Consider the following 18,229-nt stretch of genomic DNA (forward strand, 5'->3'; position numbering starts at 1 on the left):
CCAGCTCAAAGGTTATTGGATCCATTGCCCAGGACATCCTTCTGAGGAGGGGCCACTGCCCTTCGAGTCCATGTTTTCCTGCTCTGTTCCTGTACATATGCACGTGGAGTCCTGCTCGTGAGCACAAAGATGCCTACTTTATCATCACGGGCTTTTCCTGCCTGGATAAGCTATAATCCTTTTCCAATAACATCAGCAGCTCCACAGGTATTCTCAGCTTTCTTTTATCAGGATCCCAGTGGGAGTCGTAGGTTCTCTCAGAGGCACCTCGGAGCATCACGGCACCAGGCTCGAGCCTGAATTTGACCCTTGAGGTTTTTTGCAGTTTCATTTCAGAGCATTGACACCATTTCTTCACAAGACTATTTGGAGACTTTGGAGGCAATGTTATACTTGTGAAATCAGACCATTTAGCAGAAATGGCACTTGGCAATCAGGCTTTGGGCTGTTAACTGCTGAGATTTTTTTTGCCCTTTGCTATTTCTGTATTTTTATTTTCACTTTGCTAGATCACTTCTGTCCTTTATTTCTGCTTCCTCTGTGTCTATTTTTATTTTTATTTTTATTTTTATCTGCCGGGGCTTCTGTTCTTTTAAATACCAAACTCTTTTGGCAACATGTTTTTAGATCAAGGAAGATGGCCTGTTTCTGTTAAATGTTATATCCTGGTCACAGGATGCAGCTCGCAAACAGTCTGCAGAGAAAATGGAACATTTTATGGTGCTACTAAAATGCCTTTTTTTCTTGTGCTGCTTTCCTTGGGCCCATGGTACACGCTATGCGTCTTACCAGGCACATTCTGTCCCTTGGCTCAGCTGTTTCTTCCTGGGAGAATTTCTCCTGCTCTGCAAATTATTGAACCTTCCTCGTTTTGAGCCCTGGGCATTCTTACTTACCCACAAAACTGCTGTTTGTATTTCACAGTCTTATTTGTGTAAAAAACCCCACTTGTCTCCATATGGAAATTTGGTCCCTAGCTGGATCTGTAAATCCAACCTACCATTTCTTCGGGTTGTCTTCCTGCCAGCAGCTCAACACGATTTGAAAGCACTCTGCAGCCTGGTGAATTCTTTCTTCTCCTAAACCTGGCTTTCCCCAGCAGGCTTCTTCTCATTTCTGAGAAAACAATAGTGCTTATCATTGTGACTTGAACCAAGGATTCCCCAAACCACAAGCTGGAACCACGGTTTCAAATGTTTTAAATTCTTCACCAGTTTCTCCTTCTTCCTTTGTTTTCTCATGTGAAACTAGTATCTTGAAAATAAATCATCCTTGTCAGAATGCACTACTCTTCCAGTTCCCGTCGGTGTACTTCATGCAGGTTTTGTTCTGTTATTATTGCCTGTCAGACAAACACAGACTCCTTTTGCACTTTACACTGCAGGTGCTAATTTAAAAAAAAAAAAAAAAGGCATTTTCTGGTATGCTACTTGGACACAAATGGAGAAAGTATGCCATTGCAGGAACAGCACTATGCTGAAAGCTAGCAACTGGCTGTGTTATGTAGCCAGCAACACCCTCTTGTTTAGGTGAGCAGTTATGAAGGTGAGAGGTAAAGAAAAGAGTTCATTTTGCAACGTACAAAGAGTTGAGAAGACCGCAGGACAAGCTGGTTTACTGCCAACACGTCCACGTGGGACAGATGCCTATGTGTGCTACAGTGCCTGCAAGATGGGCAGATTAACAGCACAGTGCTGATCTCATCAGTGAAACTTCTTCTTAAAAGAATAAAATTAATCTAATCATCCTACTAGATTTTGGCAGCTAAGTACATGCCAGAGCACTATTTCTGCACGTTTTGCTGTGAGACCACAACCAAAGCAGAACAGCAGATGCTGGAACCCAAATGGCCCAATTACACGCTGGTGACATTTGATTATAGAGAAGCGCATCATTTGGCAAAATCTGGCGGTACTCACCAGAAAAGCCAGGCTATCTGCCTGACACCTAGTGCTGGTAGTCAGAGGTGCAGCTGCAAAGGTTTTGACACTCTTGGAAGCCTTTACGAGTGTGGCAGGCTGTCCCTGCACGCATTCAGGAGAGAAAGTGGATGATATAACCTCTCTGCACACAAGACAGGAGAACAGCCACCTCGGGTGCTGACCACCAGCGCGTCAGGAGCTGGGTTTTTAGCTGGTGTAAATCAACGGAGCCCAGACTTCCAACGAGTTATGCTAATCCGTATCACATGAGCATCTGAAATTTTGTGAAGAGGGTTGTACAACATGACCATTGACGACTGCAGTGTGATAGTGGTCGGGGGGGCCCTGCCAGTCCTATGAAAGGGCCTAAAGTATATTGCGTTTTCTGTTTCCTGAACACCAGGTTTGCCTTTAGAAAGGAATGGCTCATATGTACAGCTCAAACTGTAGCGGCAAATTAATTTCACGCTGTGTGAACTTTTATGCCTTAAGCAAAATGACATTGAAGGATATAGATGCTGTTAAAATATTTAACTGCAGAAAACCATGCCTGTCAGTAAGGGAGGATTTTGTCACAAGCCTCAGAGATTTAGAGGACAGTCCTTTGGCTGTTTGCTGGCTACCTTCAGAAGAGAAGGTGACAATTCGGTTCATGAGGGGTGAGACAGGTCCAAGTTTATGAGGAAAGCTGCCTTGGAAGGCGGGAAAACGACGGACGTGCAGGGGGCTGAGCAGCAGCGGTACCTCAAGTACTCTGCCGGGCTGCCGAGGGCCTGGCCCACACGCCAGCGATTGTTTTAAAAGATCGGTGGATTATGCCACGCCAAAACCGGCATTTTGACCAGGATTCCCCTCACAGAAGACACCGCCAAACGCCCTCGGACCTCTGCGGGACGGAGCCACTACACTCCCTCCCTCGCCCGCCCTCCGCCATTTCCTTCCCGGCGTCCCCCGCGCGGCGCCGCGGGGCAGGACGGGAGTGACAAGATGGCCGCGCCCGTGTGAGCAGCCGCCGCCGCCGGCGTCCGCGCTCGCCCCAGCCGCGCTGCCGCTTCCCGCGTGGCCCCCGGGCGGCGCGGGAACCGGAGCCCGGTCGCGGCGGGTGTGCGTCCGTCCCAGAAATAATGAGGATATCGGGGCCCCATGTCGAACCACTCTGACGAGAGGGCGACGATGATTGCGGCCGGCGACCTGCAGGAGTTCGCCCCCCGGGGCCGCGAGCACTGCCGGCGCCACCCCAGCGCCCTCACCCTCCAGCTGCGGCGGCTGCAGCCAGCCTCCGAGCTCTGCTCCTCCGACGGGGCGGCCGGCCTGGTGGGGTCCCTCCGCGAGGTGACGATCCACGAGCGGCAGCGGGTACGGAGGCAGCGAGGGCGTGGGGGGCCTTGGCCCAGCTTTCTGAGTTCCTAAATAAATTGGCCAAACCGTGACCCCGGAGCTGTTGTGATAACACCGTCAGGTCTTATAACTCTTCCTTAAAAAAAATACCTTCGTTTTCAGGAAAGTTGGCAGTTGAGGAAAGGGGTCAGTGATGTCGGGGAAGAGGTGGACTACGATGAAGAGCTGTATGTGGCCAGCAATATGGTCATCTGGAGCAAAGGGAGTAAAAACCAAGCATCTACTGTTTATAAGGCTTTCACTGTCGACAGCCCTGTTCTGCAGGTATGAAAACACGGAAAGGCGGTGGCTGAATGAACGCACATTAGCGAAAAGATAGTGATTGTTTTCAAGCAGTGTTTTGAGGTGGGGTTATTTTGGGAAACAGGGAAAGATGAGATTGTGTAGTAACATCAGCTAGTTTGTCAGAATTAATTACGCTGTATTTGGTTTCAGGCCTTATGGTGCGACTTCATTATACCGCAGGAAAAATCTGAAAAAGCTGATGGTAAGTTTGCTGCTTATTGCAATGCCAAACAAATACTCGAAATTCAGTTCTCTTGGCTTGAGAAGCTTATTCATCAAGACTTGCTGTGTCAAAACTGCCATCCCCCCTCAACTTTACTTTTTGTGTATAGGGGATGTCTAAAGAAAGAGACAAACTTCACTGTGTAATTTTTTTCTTTTTTTTTTTTTCCCCAGTTTCAGGCAATGATGAAATAGTAGAGAAATGTATCTGCATATTGCAGAATTCCTGTATAAATGTGCATAGCATAGAGGGAAAGGATTACATTGCTGCTTTACCTTTTCAGGTAAGTGATGTCCTTTTTTTTTTGTCCACAAATGGGCTTGTTATCTGTTTGCATGCTGTGTTCAGGTGGGGAGTTGTGTGTAAAGCACTGCTGGTGGTGGCTGCCTGAGTTTTTCACTCTGGGGGTGAAGGGGACAGAGCTGATGAAAGTGCAGCTGTGGTGTTCGGCCACTGAATATTCTGGAAGTAGTGGCAGCCGGTTGTATGATGGGGGAAAGTATGGGTATGACTGCTTCATAGTTTGAGAACTTGCTCCAATTTACATTACCCTTCTCTCAAGAAAAGGCCTAAACATCTTATTTTGCTGTAATGAGATACTCAGGCATGAATCACAATCAATATAGTAAGGATCTGATTATTTTTTTGTGTGTGCGTCATAAATCTATTTGTAATTTTTTCTAGGTCGCAAACGTCTGGCCAACAAAATATGGTTTGTTATTTGAGCGCAGCAGTTCTTCACATGAAGTACCTCCAAGTCCACCCAGGTATGCAATGAGTGGCTTTGATGATTTCACTATAGACTGTTTGCTAATCTAACACAGGAGTGGAAGAGTTGAAGAGCAATAATGAAAGGATTTGTGTGTTTGTGACAGGGACAGGTGAAATTGGGTGAAACATCAGGAAATGGCAGGAGGAGGCTGAATACTGACAATTAGTTGTATTCCTCTGGCACTGTCTTGTCTTAAGAACTGGTTGGGAGTGGTGATCCTGGGAATAGGGTATGGGAGGTATGATATAGGTGTTACTAGCTTGATTTCATTAAGGTTTGTCCTGGGAATTGGTTCCAGCCTGTGAGGGATGACTGGGAGATGCACCAAGGGATTATCATTGAGACATTTTCTCTCAGCTGCAGGATGCTTTAAATGTATGGAGCATCCTGTTGCCTGTTTGGTGAGGATTGTAGACCCTGTGCTCTGTGGCTGGGCATGTAGCTCGGAAGCAGAGTAAGGAGTTGGATGGTGTGCTGATGAGCGACTTGAATACAGCTACTTGCTCTCTCTTGGGCTCTATGTGTACATTCTAGGCACTTGTGGTTCCCTAGTCCTCAGAAAAGTTGGGATTAGAAATAGAGGTCTTGAAAATGTTCAAGAGGGTATATTGCAAAAATCATGACTGACCCTACTCAAGCTGGCCTTCTGTGATAATTCCTCCTTTTGCTCCTGGCACCCCAGATTAGTGGCTTGATTGCTGCTCTGTGATGGATACAGTTCACCTGATGGTTGTCTGCTTGCCTGGGACATGGGAGCTGTGGAGCCTAAACCCTTAAGCTGAGTCTGGGTTAAGGACTTTCTGCTCTTCCTATTCCTCCTACAAACACGGCTGGTGCTAGGTCTGTTCGCTCGGGCCAACCAAATCTGTCGTGTGGCCACCAGGTGGAGTCATTCTCAGGTGCTCCGAGATGTAAAACAAGACCTAATCGTCCTGTTTGATACACCAGCCTTAATCCAACAAGTTTCTGTGAATGAAATAGATGTCTCTACTGTTAGATTTCAGGCTCTGATTTGTTGAAGTCTAAGGAGTTGTTTTGGGATCACAGCACATGTACCAGCTACGAGAGAGAACAATTATGCTTGTTAGCATTTGGGTTTTGAACATGCTTTGTTTTGTTTCTTTTTAGAGAACCTTTGCCTACTATGTTCAGCATGCTGCACCCATTAGATGAGATAACACCTCTTGTCTGTAAGTCTGGAGGTAGGCTTACATCTTTAGTGTATCACTCAGAGTTCATCAATATGGCATCAAACAATGTGTCACTTGAGAGTTTTCTGTGTCATAAAATTTGCAAATAATCACTCTTTTGAGAATTCACAAGTGGGTTTTAACTGCTTCATGAACAGGGAAACTGTTCAGGAAAGAAACGCAGACTGTAAAGGAAAGAGGGTAAGAGAAATGCTAACGCTGTAACTAGTAACAGTGCTGTAGAAATGATCCATTCACCTTAACTGAAGTTAATTGCTTCTTTAGCAGGTGTGTTCGGCACTGCTAGAGTGCAGTATGTTGCTGATTACACCATGAGGATCGTGTTTCTCAATGCTGAACCCTCCATTGTGATGACCTATGATACAGTGCAGAGTTTACATACTGTTTGGGCTCTTCGTAGAGTAAAGCCAGAGGTACAAATTTATTGTTGACTAAATATCATTATAAAAAAATTGTGTGTGTGGTTATGTGCCCTTATCTTCGTGTGTGTTAGAACTGCATGGTATTTGTGATTTATTTTATTTATAAGTAAGGTATTTGTTGGTGTAGTGTTTGGGTTTTTTGTTACAGTTTCTTTCATGTATTTGCCTGGACCACTGCCAGGGACATCCCATGGTGATGATGGTCATGAAGTGTACTGTGCTTATCATGGTATTCCTTATGTTGTACCAGAAGGTTTGGATGCTACTCAAACTTTTGTATTCTGTAAGAAAAGTGAGAAACAGCTTACTGCCCTGAAAGCCATAGGAGTAGTTTCTGTGACTGGGAGTGAGAGAGCATGGTTGGTAGGTTCTTAGGCATAAAGTTTAAACACCTAACTGATGAAACAAGCTATTTGATCGTCTTCCTTTGTTATTGCCCATGTGCTCTGTTTTCTCTCCCAGGAGCAGAACACGGTGCTGAAGTTCTCGGAGCAGTTGGGCACGCCACAGCACCTGGCCACTAGCAGCTCTTTGACTGCTCACCTCAGAAGCTTCTCAAAAGGAGACTCGCCTGTGGGCTCCCCTTTCCAGAACTACTCATCTATCCACAGCCAGAGCAGATCAATGTCGTCGCCCAGCATGCAGTCCCGCTCGCCGTCTATCTCCAACATGGCTGCCTTGAGGTAGGTGCTGAATGTGATGCGTAGACAGATGATACTAAACAATATGAGCTATGGAATAGGGTGGACATCTGGTGTTGCTGTCTGTCTTTCTCTGCTGTTACAAGTCTGCCCATCTCAGGTGCAGATACCTCCTCTGTTTGAACATCTGAAAGCCCTCTTGGAATGCCCTTGTGACGTTTGGTGTGTTATTATTCCTATAGCACAGGAGCGTAATTGGTGTGCAAGAGCCAAAGAGGCTGTTTGGTCATCACACTGCAGGTCTTTTGAGTCCCAGGAGTGTTCTCAGTTAGCTTTTCTAAAGAAAGCCGTGTATAGAGGGAACAGGTTGGGAGAGATTTTTGATGGAATGGACCATGCAACTTAAAATGTTGTTTTTCTGACTTTTGAAATCTGATCTGTTGTACTGTGATAGAGATGACTGGAAATTAATTAGAGAATTATTTTTCTATGCTGGGGTGTATTGCTGAACACAACTAATACTGAACTAGCTACTGGTTTAGGGTGGATTTTGTTTCCTTTTATATTTTCTACCAGTATATGAGCTCCATGGGAATTCTGTACCTAATTTGAAAATGCACTTTTCAGTAGTGTCTCATGTCTTTCCTTGCAGCCGCTCTCATTCCCCTGCCCTGGGAGTGCATTCTTTCTCCGGAGTGCAGAGGTTCAACATTTCCAGTAGTGCTCAGTCACCAAAGAGGCACAGTATTACCCATTCGCCAAACAGCACTTGCAGTGATTCCTTCCTTATACCAGAAACTGAACCAATTGTTCCCGAGCTATGTATAGATCATCTGTGGACAGAAACAGTCACAAACATGAGGTTAGGTGCTTGTGTTGGGGTGTGAGAAATTCTGGATTTCTATTGTGGGAGGGAAATAAAGTAAAATAACAGCTTCATTTAGCGTGTGATTTCTGCACATGATGCTGCCTTAAAATAGATATGTGGACCTGAACTTCTTTGAAAAATAATGCATATTAAATGTGCAGCTCTTGAAAAGGGAGTTGGGCACTGGGAAGAGTTTTACCTAGTGTGTTATCTATAGCCCTCTGAGCTGGGGAATGCTTTAATGAGATCTCTAAAGTGAAGTAGAATCTAACCTGGTCATTGCTTTGGGGTTTTTTTGATCTTCCAGGGCGAGTATCTCCTTTTGTGTTACCATCAAAAGGGGCAAAACAAAGCATAAAAGATTGAACATGAGAACAAAGCCGAATAGCACATGCTCTGTATGCCAGAAGGTGGGAAATTTGGAGATTGGAGTGCTAGAAAATTAATTTCAAGAGTAATGACTGAAACTGAGACTGGCACTTCCTGGCAACTTGATGCACTGCTAATTGAAGTCCTGATCCTGCAGCTTGTGGACACTGTGTTTTCCTTCATTAAAATGTTTATAGTAGCCTAAACATTTTGCTGACCCTTCTCTTTTTTACAGAGAGAAGAATTCCCAAGCATCAAAAGTGTTTATTACCACTGACCTTTGTGGGCAGAAGTTCTTGTGCTTTTTAGTGGAATCCCAGCTTCAGCTGCGGTGAGCATCCTTATCTTGGGGAGTGGTCAACAAGGGGGAGCACTCTAGAAATTACAAGCTAGATATGGGTTTTACCATACTAATTCCTCCAGCTAGTTTTGACAACATGAATCTGTTTTGACAATGTGCTACATCACTGGCTCTTATGTGATGTGGTTTTAACTGTGGTGGCATAGATGGTTTGGGCTATTTAAATAAAACTGTGTCATGAGAGAGACCATTCACTGTAATTTGAATTGTATTTTTATTTGTCTCTGTCTTTACCCTTTAGAAGTACATTGAGGGTTTTAATTGGGCTAGCAGAGTAAAAATAACTTGACTGTCAGGGCAAAACAAGCAAAGGAAGGAGGAAGGAACCAGGTATACCACAATAAAAGTAGCTGCACCATGCAACACTGATTTAATTTTCTGTCTTCTTTCTGTAACAACAGATAGGACAGTCCTTTCACGTTTCCTGTTGTTTTCTCAAATCTCTAGGTGTGTAAAATTTCAAGAGAGCAATGATAAGTCGCAGCTGATCTTTGGTTCTGTGACCAATATTCAAGCAAAGGATGCAGCTCCAGTGCAGGTACGCACCTCTGTATGGACTATTAATTGTGGAGTATCCTGCTTTGTCACTTGTGTTCTCCAACTGTTGTCTTTTTACTGAGACACAAGAAGCTGAATATTCTGCTTGATTCTTACAGGGCATTGATACACTGCTGGTTCTGGAAGGCAGTGGAAATCTAGTGCTTTATTCTGGAGTGGTTCGGGTAAGTAACAGTTTTCCTATCCCAAAATAAATGTTTGAATCTTTGATTACACACTGGGCTGTATGGAGCAGTCCTGTGTGCATCATACTTTACAAGGTATTTTTAAGCTGCTGTAGAGTGCTGCTTGCTTGAGACTTGCTTGGGAAAGTGGCTATGTTCACATACCAAGTATAGTTTATGCCTAGTGCTGGAAAGGTAGAATCACTGGCACCTTGTGGTAAACTAAATATTCTCAAGCTTATTTTCAGTAAAATACTGGAGTAATAAAATGCTTTCAAAGAAAGAAAACTTCAAGAATATGGAAAGTAAGAATCGTTCCTGAACAAAAAACTTCTCTGTAGCATGCCAGATAGTTTTAGCTGTCAAATTATTTTGCTTGACGAAGGGCTGTTATTAGGATGGACGTGATTCATCCACAATAATTAAAACTTTTTCTTAAATTCTATAGAGATGCACTATGCTCTCTCTGTGTATGCAGAAACCTTGGACAATGCAATTTGTACGTGTGTGTGTGTGTACACACATTTGTGTGCATGTGTGTGTACATGTATATATGCACACACTTATATATGTATGTATAGAAAAAAGTATACTCTCTGAAAGTAGCGCTTTCTCAGGGAAGCCTTGCTAGAATTTTTAGTGGGAGTAGACCTGTATCAATAATGTACATTACTGACCATATATGGTAGTTTTTCAGTGTGTCATCATCTGAAGAAAGTAATTACGTGACATAATCTTTAATCTTCTCTTTAGAGACTTTAGTTTAAGTACCTATCTACTTTTCTTAAAACTCTTCCATTAAGATGTTAAAATCTGATAATGTGTATACATAAGCAGGCCTGTGGAAGCACAGGCATCAAAACCAACTGTTTTGTTTTCCTGTATGTTGTTCACAAAAAGGTGGGGAAGGTTTTTATTCCTGGCCTGCCTGCTCCATCCCTGACAATGTCCAACCAAATGCCTCGGCCGAGCACTCCCTTGGATAGTGTCAGCACTCCATCCAAGCCTTTGAGTAAGCATCTGGGGCCCCTGGAAGAGGTAAGAAAGAAGGAAGTCCTGCCTTGGAAAGGCTTTAGTTGTAACAGCTTCAAATGATTGGCTAGTTTTTAACTTTAAAGGTGTCTTTTGAAGCGAAATCTTTTCTTTTTTTTCTGTAAAGCCCCTGAATAAACAGTGTCTTAATAAGATCTATGTAGTGCTGCCCTATTTGTTTATTTATGATTGCTATAAAACATCTGAGGCAGAGATTGGAAAGATATTTATAGTTGTTTTTAAAATACTTACTAGTACATTAAGAATGGCAATTATAGCTGTCCTTTGCTCAGATCCTTTTATTTCATCAATTCTAAGCAATCATTTTTACTGTTTTTCAGGGTATGCTTTTGTCACCAGTTCCAGAGCTAAGGGATGCTTCCAAACTTCATGACTCAACTTATGTTGAAGACTGTACTTTTCAGCAACTCGGGACTTTCATTCATGCTCTCAGAGACCCTGTCCATAACAGAGTAACTTTAGTAGGTATTATCCTGTAATTTGAGTCAATGCTTTGTTAGCAAGGCAAAGTGAAGGTAACATTTACTTCTGCTGCACAGCAAGACATGTCTAGTGGCTCCTGATCAACAGCAAAATACCACACCTGCATTGGTGGCTCCACGTTTTTCTGTGTAGAATACTCTAGAAGTCACAGAATTTGATTGATTACCTCGAGTGATTCAGCTCAAGATCTATTTAAAGTGTTTCATGAAACTAGCATCTGAGGTAGCAGATCTTTAGTGCAGCAAATAGCCAGGAATTTGGAATATGCTTAATACATAAACGAGTTCTGAGTTGATAGAAAAGGACCCTGGGTTTACTTCATGCACTTCATAATTTGACTCTCACCTTTTTTGTTTTTTCAGGAACTCAGCAATAATACAATGGTTCGAATTACAATTCCTGAAATTGCCACTTCGGAACTAGGTATGGTTCAGAATCCATCCCATGAAATATGTTCCATAATTTTTGAGGGTTCATTTTTTAAGTGGTTTATGTATAGCTTAGACTGTAATGATTCAGTACCGTGTATTCCAAGCTCTGTTAACTTACCTTGTAGAGCTGCTACCATTTATTTAGGTGTGCTCTGTTGTTTTTAGTGCGTCACCTGCTGCACTCTTAAAACTTCATTTGTTCTTTAGGTTGCTTTGCTCTCTGCCGTTCTGTGTGCTCTTGCTTGAGGAACGGCTGAGATGCCAGTTCAGACACAAACTGGTTTCAGCAATGAGCAAAAAGGAACTTTTTTCCCCTTTGTGTGGTGAATTAGAGGAGCTGTGCTTAACCTGAACTAAAGGAGGTTGTTGAGGTGTGGCTTTTATTGAAAGAGTTGTCAGAGTTAAAAGGAGGTCTAAGAACTGTAGAGATTTGTAATGCTGATTGGAAGAAGTACCAGGAGGTAAGATGGAAAACACACGTACTTTTTTGGGGTTTGGTTTTTTTCCAACAGTGAAAAGATGCCTGCAAGGCATCAAAGCTATCCTGCCCAAGGAGATCGCGGTACAGATGCTTGTCAAGTGGTACAATGCTTATAATGCTCCAGGAGGACCAAGCTATCACTCTGAATGGAATTTATTTGTAACATGTCTCATGAATATGATGGGTTACAACACAGAGAGACTGTCATGGACACGTAATGTAAGCAAGCTCGTATGTTTGGTTTCCTACCTTATGTTAACAATACTGATAATCCTTTAAGATTCAAAATGGTTAGCGAGACACTGAGCTGTGTCAGAAATAGACTGTATCTTGTCTTACAAGATGCAATTAAATCAATTGTATATTGCTAGATTTTAGGTATACATTTTAGTCTGCGTTTATCATGAAATGTGTTTATAAGGTACTTACACCAACTGTCCTGTTTCAGTAAAATAAATTATGAAGATTTTAGTCCATTTCATGACTAACACTGATGCATTAAAGATTTGATTCACCTAATCCATATTAAGCCTATTTTTTCTAGAAACACTAATCACAGTTCAGAATCTTGTTTCCTAAAGAGGATTTTTCAGTGTAATTTTTTAATTACAACATTTAAAGTTCTATTTTTTCAGCTGTGTTACTGAATGTATTGGGAGTTTTCTGTAAGTGAGTTTCCTGCTAGCAAGTGTGTTTGCAGGAAGAAAAACAACCAGCAAGGATATGCGTACAACTGAAGTGAAAGCAATTACAGTATATCTACATTACTAGCATTAGTTCATACTCAGTATTTCCTCTGTCCTAGTAAGTACCAGATGTTAGACAGTGAAACTGTGAAATTCATGCACGATGCACTGCATTAACTAGCTGTGTATGGAAAACAGTCACATCTCAGTGTATGTTTTATATGAAAGCAAAGTATATAGAAGTACCCAAAGCAATGTCACGTAGCGTTTAGTTTGAATTCAGATGTTATAATAGGTGACTCATTTGTGCAACCTTGGGAATTTCCATACTGAGCTACTTTTGATCTTTTCATTTCTGGCAGCTTGATTTCGAAGGTTCGCTTTCACCAGTTATTGCTCCAAAGAAGGCTAGACCATCAGAAACAGGGTCAGATGAAGTAAGAAATGGTTCTCTCTTGCAAATAAGAGCCTTGGGAGGATGGGGTGGGGATGTTGGTTGGTTGGGGTTTTTTTTTTGTTCTTAAAGGCAAACCAGAGGGAAACACCCTCGGAGTATTGCATTTCATCTAAGCTCATCTGAGATGGCAAGCTTTCGGGGGAAGAATTTTGCCCTGTGCAGTGTCTGCATCATGTGACCTTGCTTATCAGGGTTCTCACTTCCAGAGAAGTAGGTTGGACTCAGGAATGAATTTAATATGGATCACAAAGCGATCCCAGATAGTCTCCTGACAACGTCAAATCTTGCCTAGGTGCTTCTTCCCTTTAAAATGAAGTTGTCTCACACCCATGGTTACTTAGCACCTTTAGCAAGTTAGGAGCATCAAATTATATACTTCACTGAATGCACTGATTTTCACCAAATTTAGTGGATTATTTAAGATTGATTCACTGAGTTTTGCCCAGACAGGAACAGGAAGTTTTCACATGGTCAAACAGTAAGTTGGATGAGGCTTACTGTCATCCCATCATAAGAGGCTTACAAACTGTAGTGGTCCAGTCATGCTATTAGCTTTTTGTGGTCTGACAGCTCAGTGAGCCCATGAGGTTACGGACTACAGTCAACATGGAACAAAGCTCAGGATCTGGTGCCTCATGAACTGTGGCAGGGGAGGTACAAAGAAGGCAGGGAGCACTAGGTGAACTACGTAAATACTCGAGGAGGTCTCATGCTTAGAATATTGGTGCAAAGAAGGCACTCTTGGCTTTCTTTTGTCTTGTTCCCTTAAATATAAGGCTTTGATTCTTTTATGCACAACAGGGAAAAAAAAAGGATGAAGCTTAACAGTTTAATTTCTGTGGCTTGCAGGGTTTATGCAGCACATTTGTATTGGTTTATGTGGGGAAAAAACCTCCTCTGTAACAGTGCTTTGGAGTTCGTTTGCTGGAAGGTTACGTTCACTGTGGAACCTCTGCCTCTCTTTCCTGTTTGTTTGGTCTAGGACTGGGAATATCTCTTGAGCTCTGATTACCATAGGAATTTTGAGTCTCATCCTGTTGCCAAAGCTTTGCGACTGGACCCTCTGGAAGTTTTGGCTCCGAAGGATGACTTTTCACAAAGCCTTAGTTTGGATTCCTCAACCCTCCTTTTCACCCATATTCCTGCTATTTTCTTTGTTCTTCATCTCATCTATGAGGAGCTCAAACTGAATAGTCTAATGGGAGAAGGAATTCGTTCACTTGTTGTTCTTCTGGTTCAGCTGGCCAGGTATGCCCAACTGACCAACTGCAGATATTATATGTTGTGCAGTGTCCCTTGCTGATGGGTGTGTAGTATTTTTATGGGGACATTGGGGATTGCCCAAAGTGGAGCAGACTTTTCATGTATTTGAAGAAAATGAATGAATATTTAAAACCTTATTACGCTTAAAGATATTTGCTGTAGCAAATCTCTTATATGGTTCTAGCCTCTTCCCAACATCAGTGTGATTCTCAAACCTTAGATGCTGCAGCTCATGTTTTTTCTGCTGTATTGTCACAGCTCAGCTCATGATATCTGTCAAATATTCTTGTTTGTTGTGGCATCTTCGCTGCAGCCAGTGACTGCATCTTCATGCCTTCCACAAACACCTTCAAGTTGCATTGCATGTTTATAGATAGATACAGATACGTGTTTAAGTAAAAGGCCGAGTAACATCTCCCTGAGTTGTGCCTGCTATTTCTACTGACTTTTTTCTATGGCCGTACATTCTTCCCCGGTAGCATCTGCTATAGCTGACTGGCTAAATGGTTCCCAGAAGTGGCATCTGGTTCCTAGTGCTGAAGAGGTTGGCCTGTGCTCTGTCGTGCCAATGTGAAGCACATCTGAAATGAAAGACTGTGTGTCTTTTGCAGCTGGCAGTTGCTATATGCATTAATGTCTTGCAGATAACCCAGCACGTTATCTAGCTTTAACAGTTGGAATTCAGGGGAAACTGTAGTGACACTGGTCATACCTTAGGTGGTGATGGTGGTGGAGGTGTGGGACAAAGCAGAGTGATAGCTGAGGAGAAGTGTACCCAGGAAATATTAAAAGTACAGATTTACTGCTTAGGGAAGGGGCAATGCCCATGAGCAGCCTTAGTTAGGAAAGTCAGAACTTCCCTCCTTATATCTAGTTCTTACAGAAACAAAAAAATACCTCAACAGAAAATGTCACAGAAATGCAGGAAAGTGTTTTTTTCGCACTCTAATGTGATTCACCTCTCTTTCTTGTTCTAGGGACTTAAAACTTGAAGCCTATGTAGATTATTACTACAGAGACTATCCAGCCCTTGTAAAAACCTCCAGACAGGCTTGCGTAATTGATCAAGGTGAGTTTAAGGCTTTGCGAAGCTGGGTGGATATTCAGTGATAATGATGTCCACATTATCTCTAATACTAAGCATGTTGGTAACTGTTCCCTTTAAAGCTGGTCAGAACTGAATCCCATACAAAACTGTGCTTGTAGTGCTGAGCTTGCCTTGTTGCTTTGGTTTTAATCGCCTCCTAAGAAGACTGGAGTGAAATTAGCATAGTATAGTCATGAGCTGGTGCCTCCAGTCCAGTGCTTCATGAGACACTTCACAGGACAAGGATTTGGGAGGGAATGATGGGTTCATCTTAGCAAACTCCCAGCTCAGCCTGGCTGAGATATCTCAGCAGATAACTGTGGAAAAGCCTGGTAGCGGGTTGTGCCTCTCTTGTGGAAAGTATTACTAGGCTGGCAGGCTCTCAGTATAGTTCATAAAAACTAAATCAGAGCTAAAACCACAAAATTTAAAGTTAGAATAAGGTCACGTATTGTCTGTGCACTTGTGTAGCGTCCTACCAGCTGAAATTTACTAGTCATGTAAGGAAAACTACAGTTTCTCCTCACAAAAAAAAAAAAAAATCTCATAGCATTGCTCAGGCTTTGCTACTGCTGTTTGTGCAGAGGGAAGGCAATGGGGTTATAGTCAGGTCATCCTGTCACTTAAGCAATTTCATGTTGTGGAATTACAAGACTGTTCCAGTGAGGTTTTTGAGTATTACTCTATACTTACTCCCTTTCACCATGGGCTGAGATAGTTTTTGTCTTGAAAGACAGGTAGGTGTCTCAAGTTTTCATTACTGTCTACAAGGAGGAGGATATGATTTGTAATGTTTTGGGGAAATACTATGGGTTTTTTGTTAAGTACTGTAGGACTTGCTTTGGGAATAGTGGAGAATTGTTGTGGGTTAGCACTGAACACAGTGTCATTGCTGTTCATGTGATTAAGTCCAAACAGGTTTCATGCACCATCCCTCATTTTTTTCTGCTGAGCCTCCGAGTATCTTTCAGTGGCTGAGTTCCTGTCTGAAGGGAGAAGGAGTACAACCTTATCCTTACTTACCAGGAATCTGTGAAAGGAGCAAGCTGGTAGTACTGGTACGTACTTTGGTAAAAAGAATATGTTTTATTCTGTTGGCGTAGCAGTGCTGTGGCCAGGATTTGCCCCAGCTGTTTATTTTTCTGCAAGTGAAGTGTCCCCAATGGGAAGTGAAATAACAGAGGGTTTAATCATATTGTGTGGAGCAGCAGAGGCTTACTGGAGGGCTACTGAGCCTTTGATAAATAACTCTGCTGTAGCTGTACTGCTCAGAGACTTAAGCATCTCCAAGTGTTGCTGCTCCATACTAAGCAGACCTCATCCATCTGTATGAAGTTCTCTTGAGTGTATCTGCACAGTGTCATCCTCTCCACAGGAGGAATCAGATGTAGCAGAGAGAAATCCCTGTGAGCCTCCTCTTCTTTTTTATTACTTTAATACTACTGGAGGGTGTGTATGGGTTTTAGCAGGTGGGAGGAGGTATTTGAGGTTGGGAAGGAGAGCTTGTGAGTGCAGAGTAAGTAGCCTATGCTTTGCTGCGTATGTGTGGTTTTTTTGTGGTTTGCAGTAGTGGCACGTGCAAAGTAATAATGTAACTTAGTTAACTGTATTTTCTGAGTGAGAATTTCCCGTCTTTCTTCTTGGGCATGTATCAACGTAAGTATTTAGTCGCATGAGTAGTTATAAGTGCTGATGTTGTCTTCTGGTCAGCCTTGCTCGCTTATTCACAAAGCTTTTATGGAGAAAACCTGCCAATACAGGGTTCAAAGCAGAGGTGTTGAGCCTGAGGTGGCTGAAGAGCAAAACAGGCAGGAGAGACTCTGCTCTGACCCAAGCATCCAAGATTAGTTGCAGAGTCTCTGATGTGAGCTACCAGGGGTCAGCCTGTCCTCTGCTTCACAGTGTGAAGGGTTGGAGCAGCAGTGCTGAGACTGTTTAAAGTGCTGATGTTTTCACTGAAAATTTACGTCTGCATTCAAGCTCTGAAGAACTGTAGCCTTTTCCTCAGGCTATCACCTCTGTCTATCCATCCAGCTCTGTCTTTCCTTCTACCTCTGTGTGACTTTCCTATGCCGAGGTCAGAGTTGGCAGTGTATCTTATCAGAAGACCTTAATGAAAAACACAAAAAAGATTTTTTTAAACTGATTTTTTTGCCTTTGGCACGCCAGCGTGTCTGGTGGTATCAAAAAGGAAACAGCATGACAGATCACTTTGATTTTGCTGACTAATTAGCTGAAGTAGACTCTGCTTTGAATGGGGAATCAGCTTTTCACTCTGAGCCTTCACAAAGTAGCCAATATTCAAGATATAGAGAAAACTGAGTGAAAAATGGTGTCTGTAGATGATGTGTGTGTTTTGCAAGAGAAATTAAATGGAGTGTGAGAGACATGGGAAAGATGACTAGGTACATGTTTTTCTGCTTAGAGGATCTTTTTCTTTTTACCTTTGAAACAATTATTAGGGAATATTCAGTTAACTGTTTCAGAATGTATTTTTTCCAAACTTCAAGCTAGAAATCTAAAGCATAAAAGTTTGTTACTTGCTTCTGTTGTTTCAGTCTCCTTTTACTAACAGTGTTTTCACAATAAACCTGTCCCACTGTTTAAGTTATTAAAGTTATCTTCTGCCTGTTTGGACAGGCGGTGTAGCAATAGCTGCACACTAAGTGACTTTGTGTGATGATGTCTCTTTCCTATCCAGAGTGTGGCTCTGTACATACTTGGTGATGAGAGTGCTGTGTCTAATGAAGCATCCCATTATTTGTACAAGATTACATCAGGTAATGATTCCTTGATGCCATCATAGTATCTCTTAGTGTCTTGTGCTTGTTATGTGCTGTCCTTTTGCTCGGAGAATGCGGAAGTAATGTGGCCTTGTGTCTCCTAGGACAACGAAAACAGCAAATAGAACAAGATGACAATAGGTATGTTTTTTAGTATTTTGAACTCTTCAATTTTTTGCTTTCTGATGAATTTTGGACAAGCTTTTATTTGTTTCTCCTTTATTCCCCCTTGTTTTACAGATGCAGTTTCAGACACAGCACATCTGTTTCCAGCCTGGCTGAAAAGTTAGTTATTTGGATGACTAATGTTG

The 18,229-nt window shown here is 42.5% G+C and overlaps 1 protein-coding gene across 5 annotated transcripts in view; it reads left to right on the plus strand.

Moving 5' to 3' along the window:
- Positions 1–3,065: 3,065 nt before the first annotated feature.
- Positions 3,066–18,229, plus strand: part of ANAPC1 (anaphase promoting complex subunit 1) — a 33,875-nt gene continuing 18,711 nt past the window's right edge. Inside the window, exons 1-23 of one of the 5 annotated variants that reach the window (XM_086482266.1) lie at positions 3,066–3,278; positions 3,423–3,584; positions 3,756–3,807; positions 4,002–4,111; positions 4,513–4,595; positions 5,729–5,802; positions 6,076–6,224; positions 6,696–6,916; positions 7,527–7,736; positions 8,347–8,442; positions 8,920–9,010; positions 9,129–9,194; positions 10,095–10,232; positions 10,568–10,708; positions 11,093–11,153; positions 11,674–11,873; positions 12,691–12,765; positions 13,768–14,033; positions 15,026–15,117; positions 16,045–16,193; positions 17,837–17,915; positions 18,023–18,059; positions 18,159–18,229. In XM_086482266.1, the coding sequence (XP_086338392.1) occupies positions 3,066–3,278; positions 3,423–3,584; positions 3,756–3,807; positions 4,002–4,111; positions 4,513–4,595; positions 5,729–5,802; positions 6,076–6,224; positions 6,696–6,916; positions 7,527–7,736; positions 8,347–8,442; positions 8,920–9,010; positions 9,129–9,194; positions 10,095–10,232; positions 10,568–10,708; positions 11,093–11,153; positions 11,674–11,873; positions 12,691–12,765; positions 13,768–14,033; positions 15,026–15,117; positions 16,045–16,193; positions 17,837–17,915; positions 18,023–18,059; positions 18,159–18,229 (2,836 nt within the window). The remainder of the gene's footprint in view (positions 3,279–3,422; positions 3,585–3,755; positions 3,808–4,001; positions 4,112–4,512; positions 4,596–5,728; positions 5,803–6,075; positions 6,225–6,695; positions 6,917–7,526; positions 7,737–8,346; positions 8,443–8,919; positions 9,011–9,128; positions 9,195–10,094; positions 10,233–10,567; positions 10,709–11,092; positions 11,154–11,673; positions 11,874–12,690; positions 12,766–13,767; positions 14,034–15,025; positions 15,118–16,044; positions 16,194–17,836; positions 17,916–18,022; positions 18,060–18,158) is intronic. The other 4 variants (XM_086482265.1, XM_086482267.1, XM_086482268.1 and 1 more) reach the window with 4 other exon arrangements.

This window comes from Leptosomus discolor, chromosome 2 (genome assembly GCF_034619465.1).
Source record: "Leptosomus discolor isolate bLepDis1 chromosome 2, bLepDis1.hap2, whole genome shotgun sequence".
Taxonomy (NCBI): domain Eukaryota; kingdom Metazoa; phylum Chordata; class Aves; order Leptosomiformes; family Leptosomidae; genus Leptosomus; species Leptosomus discolor.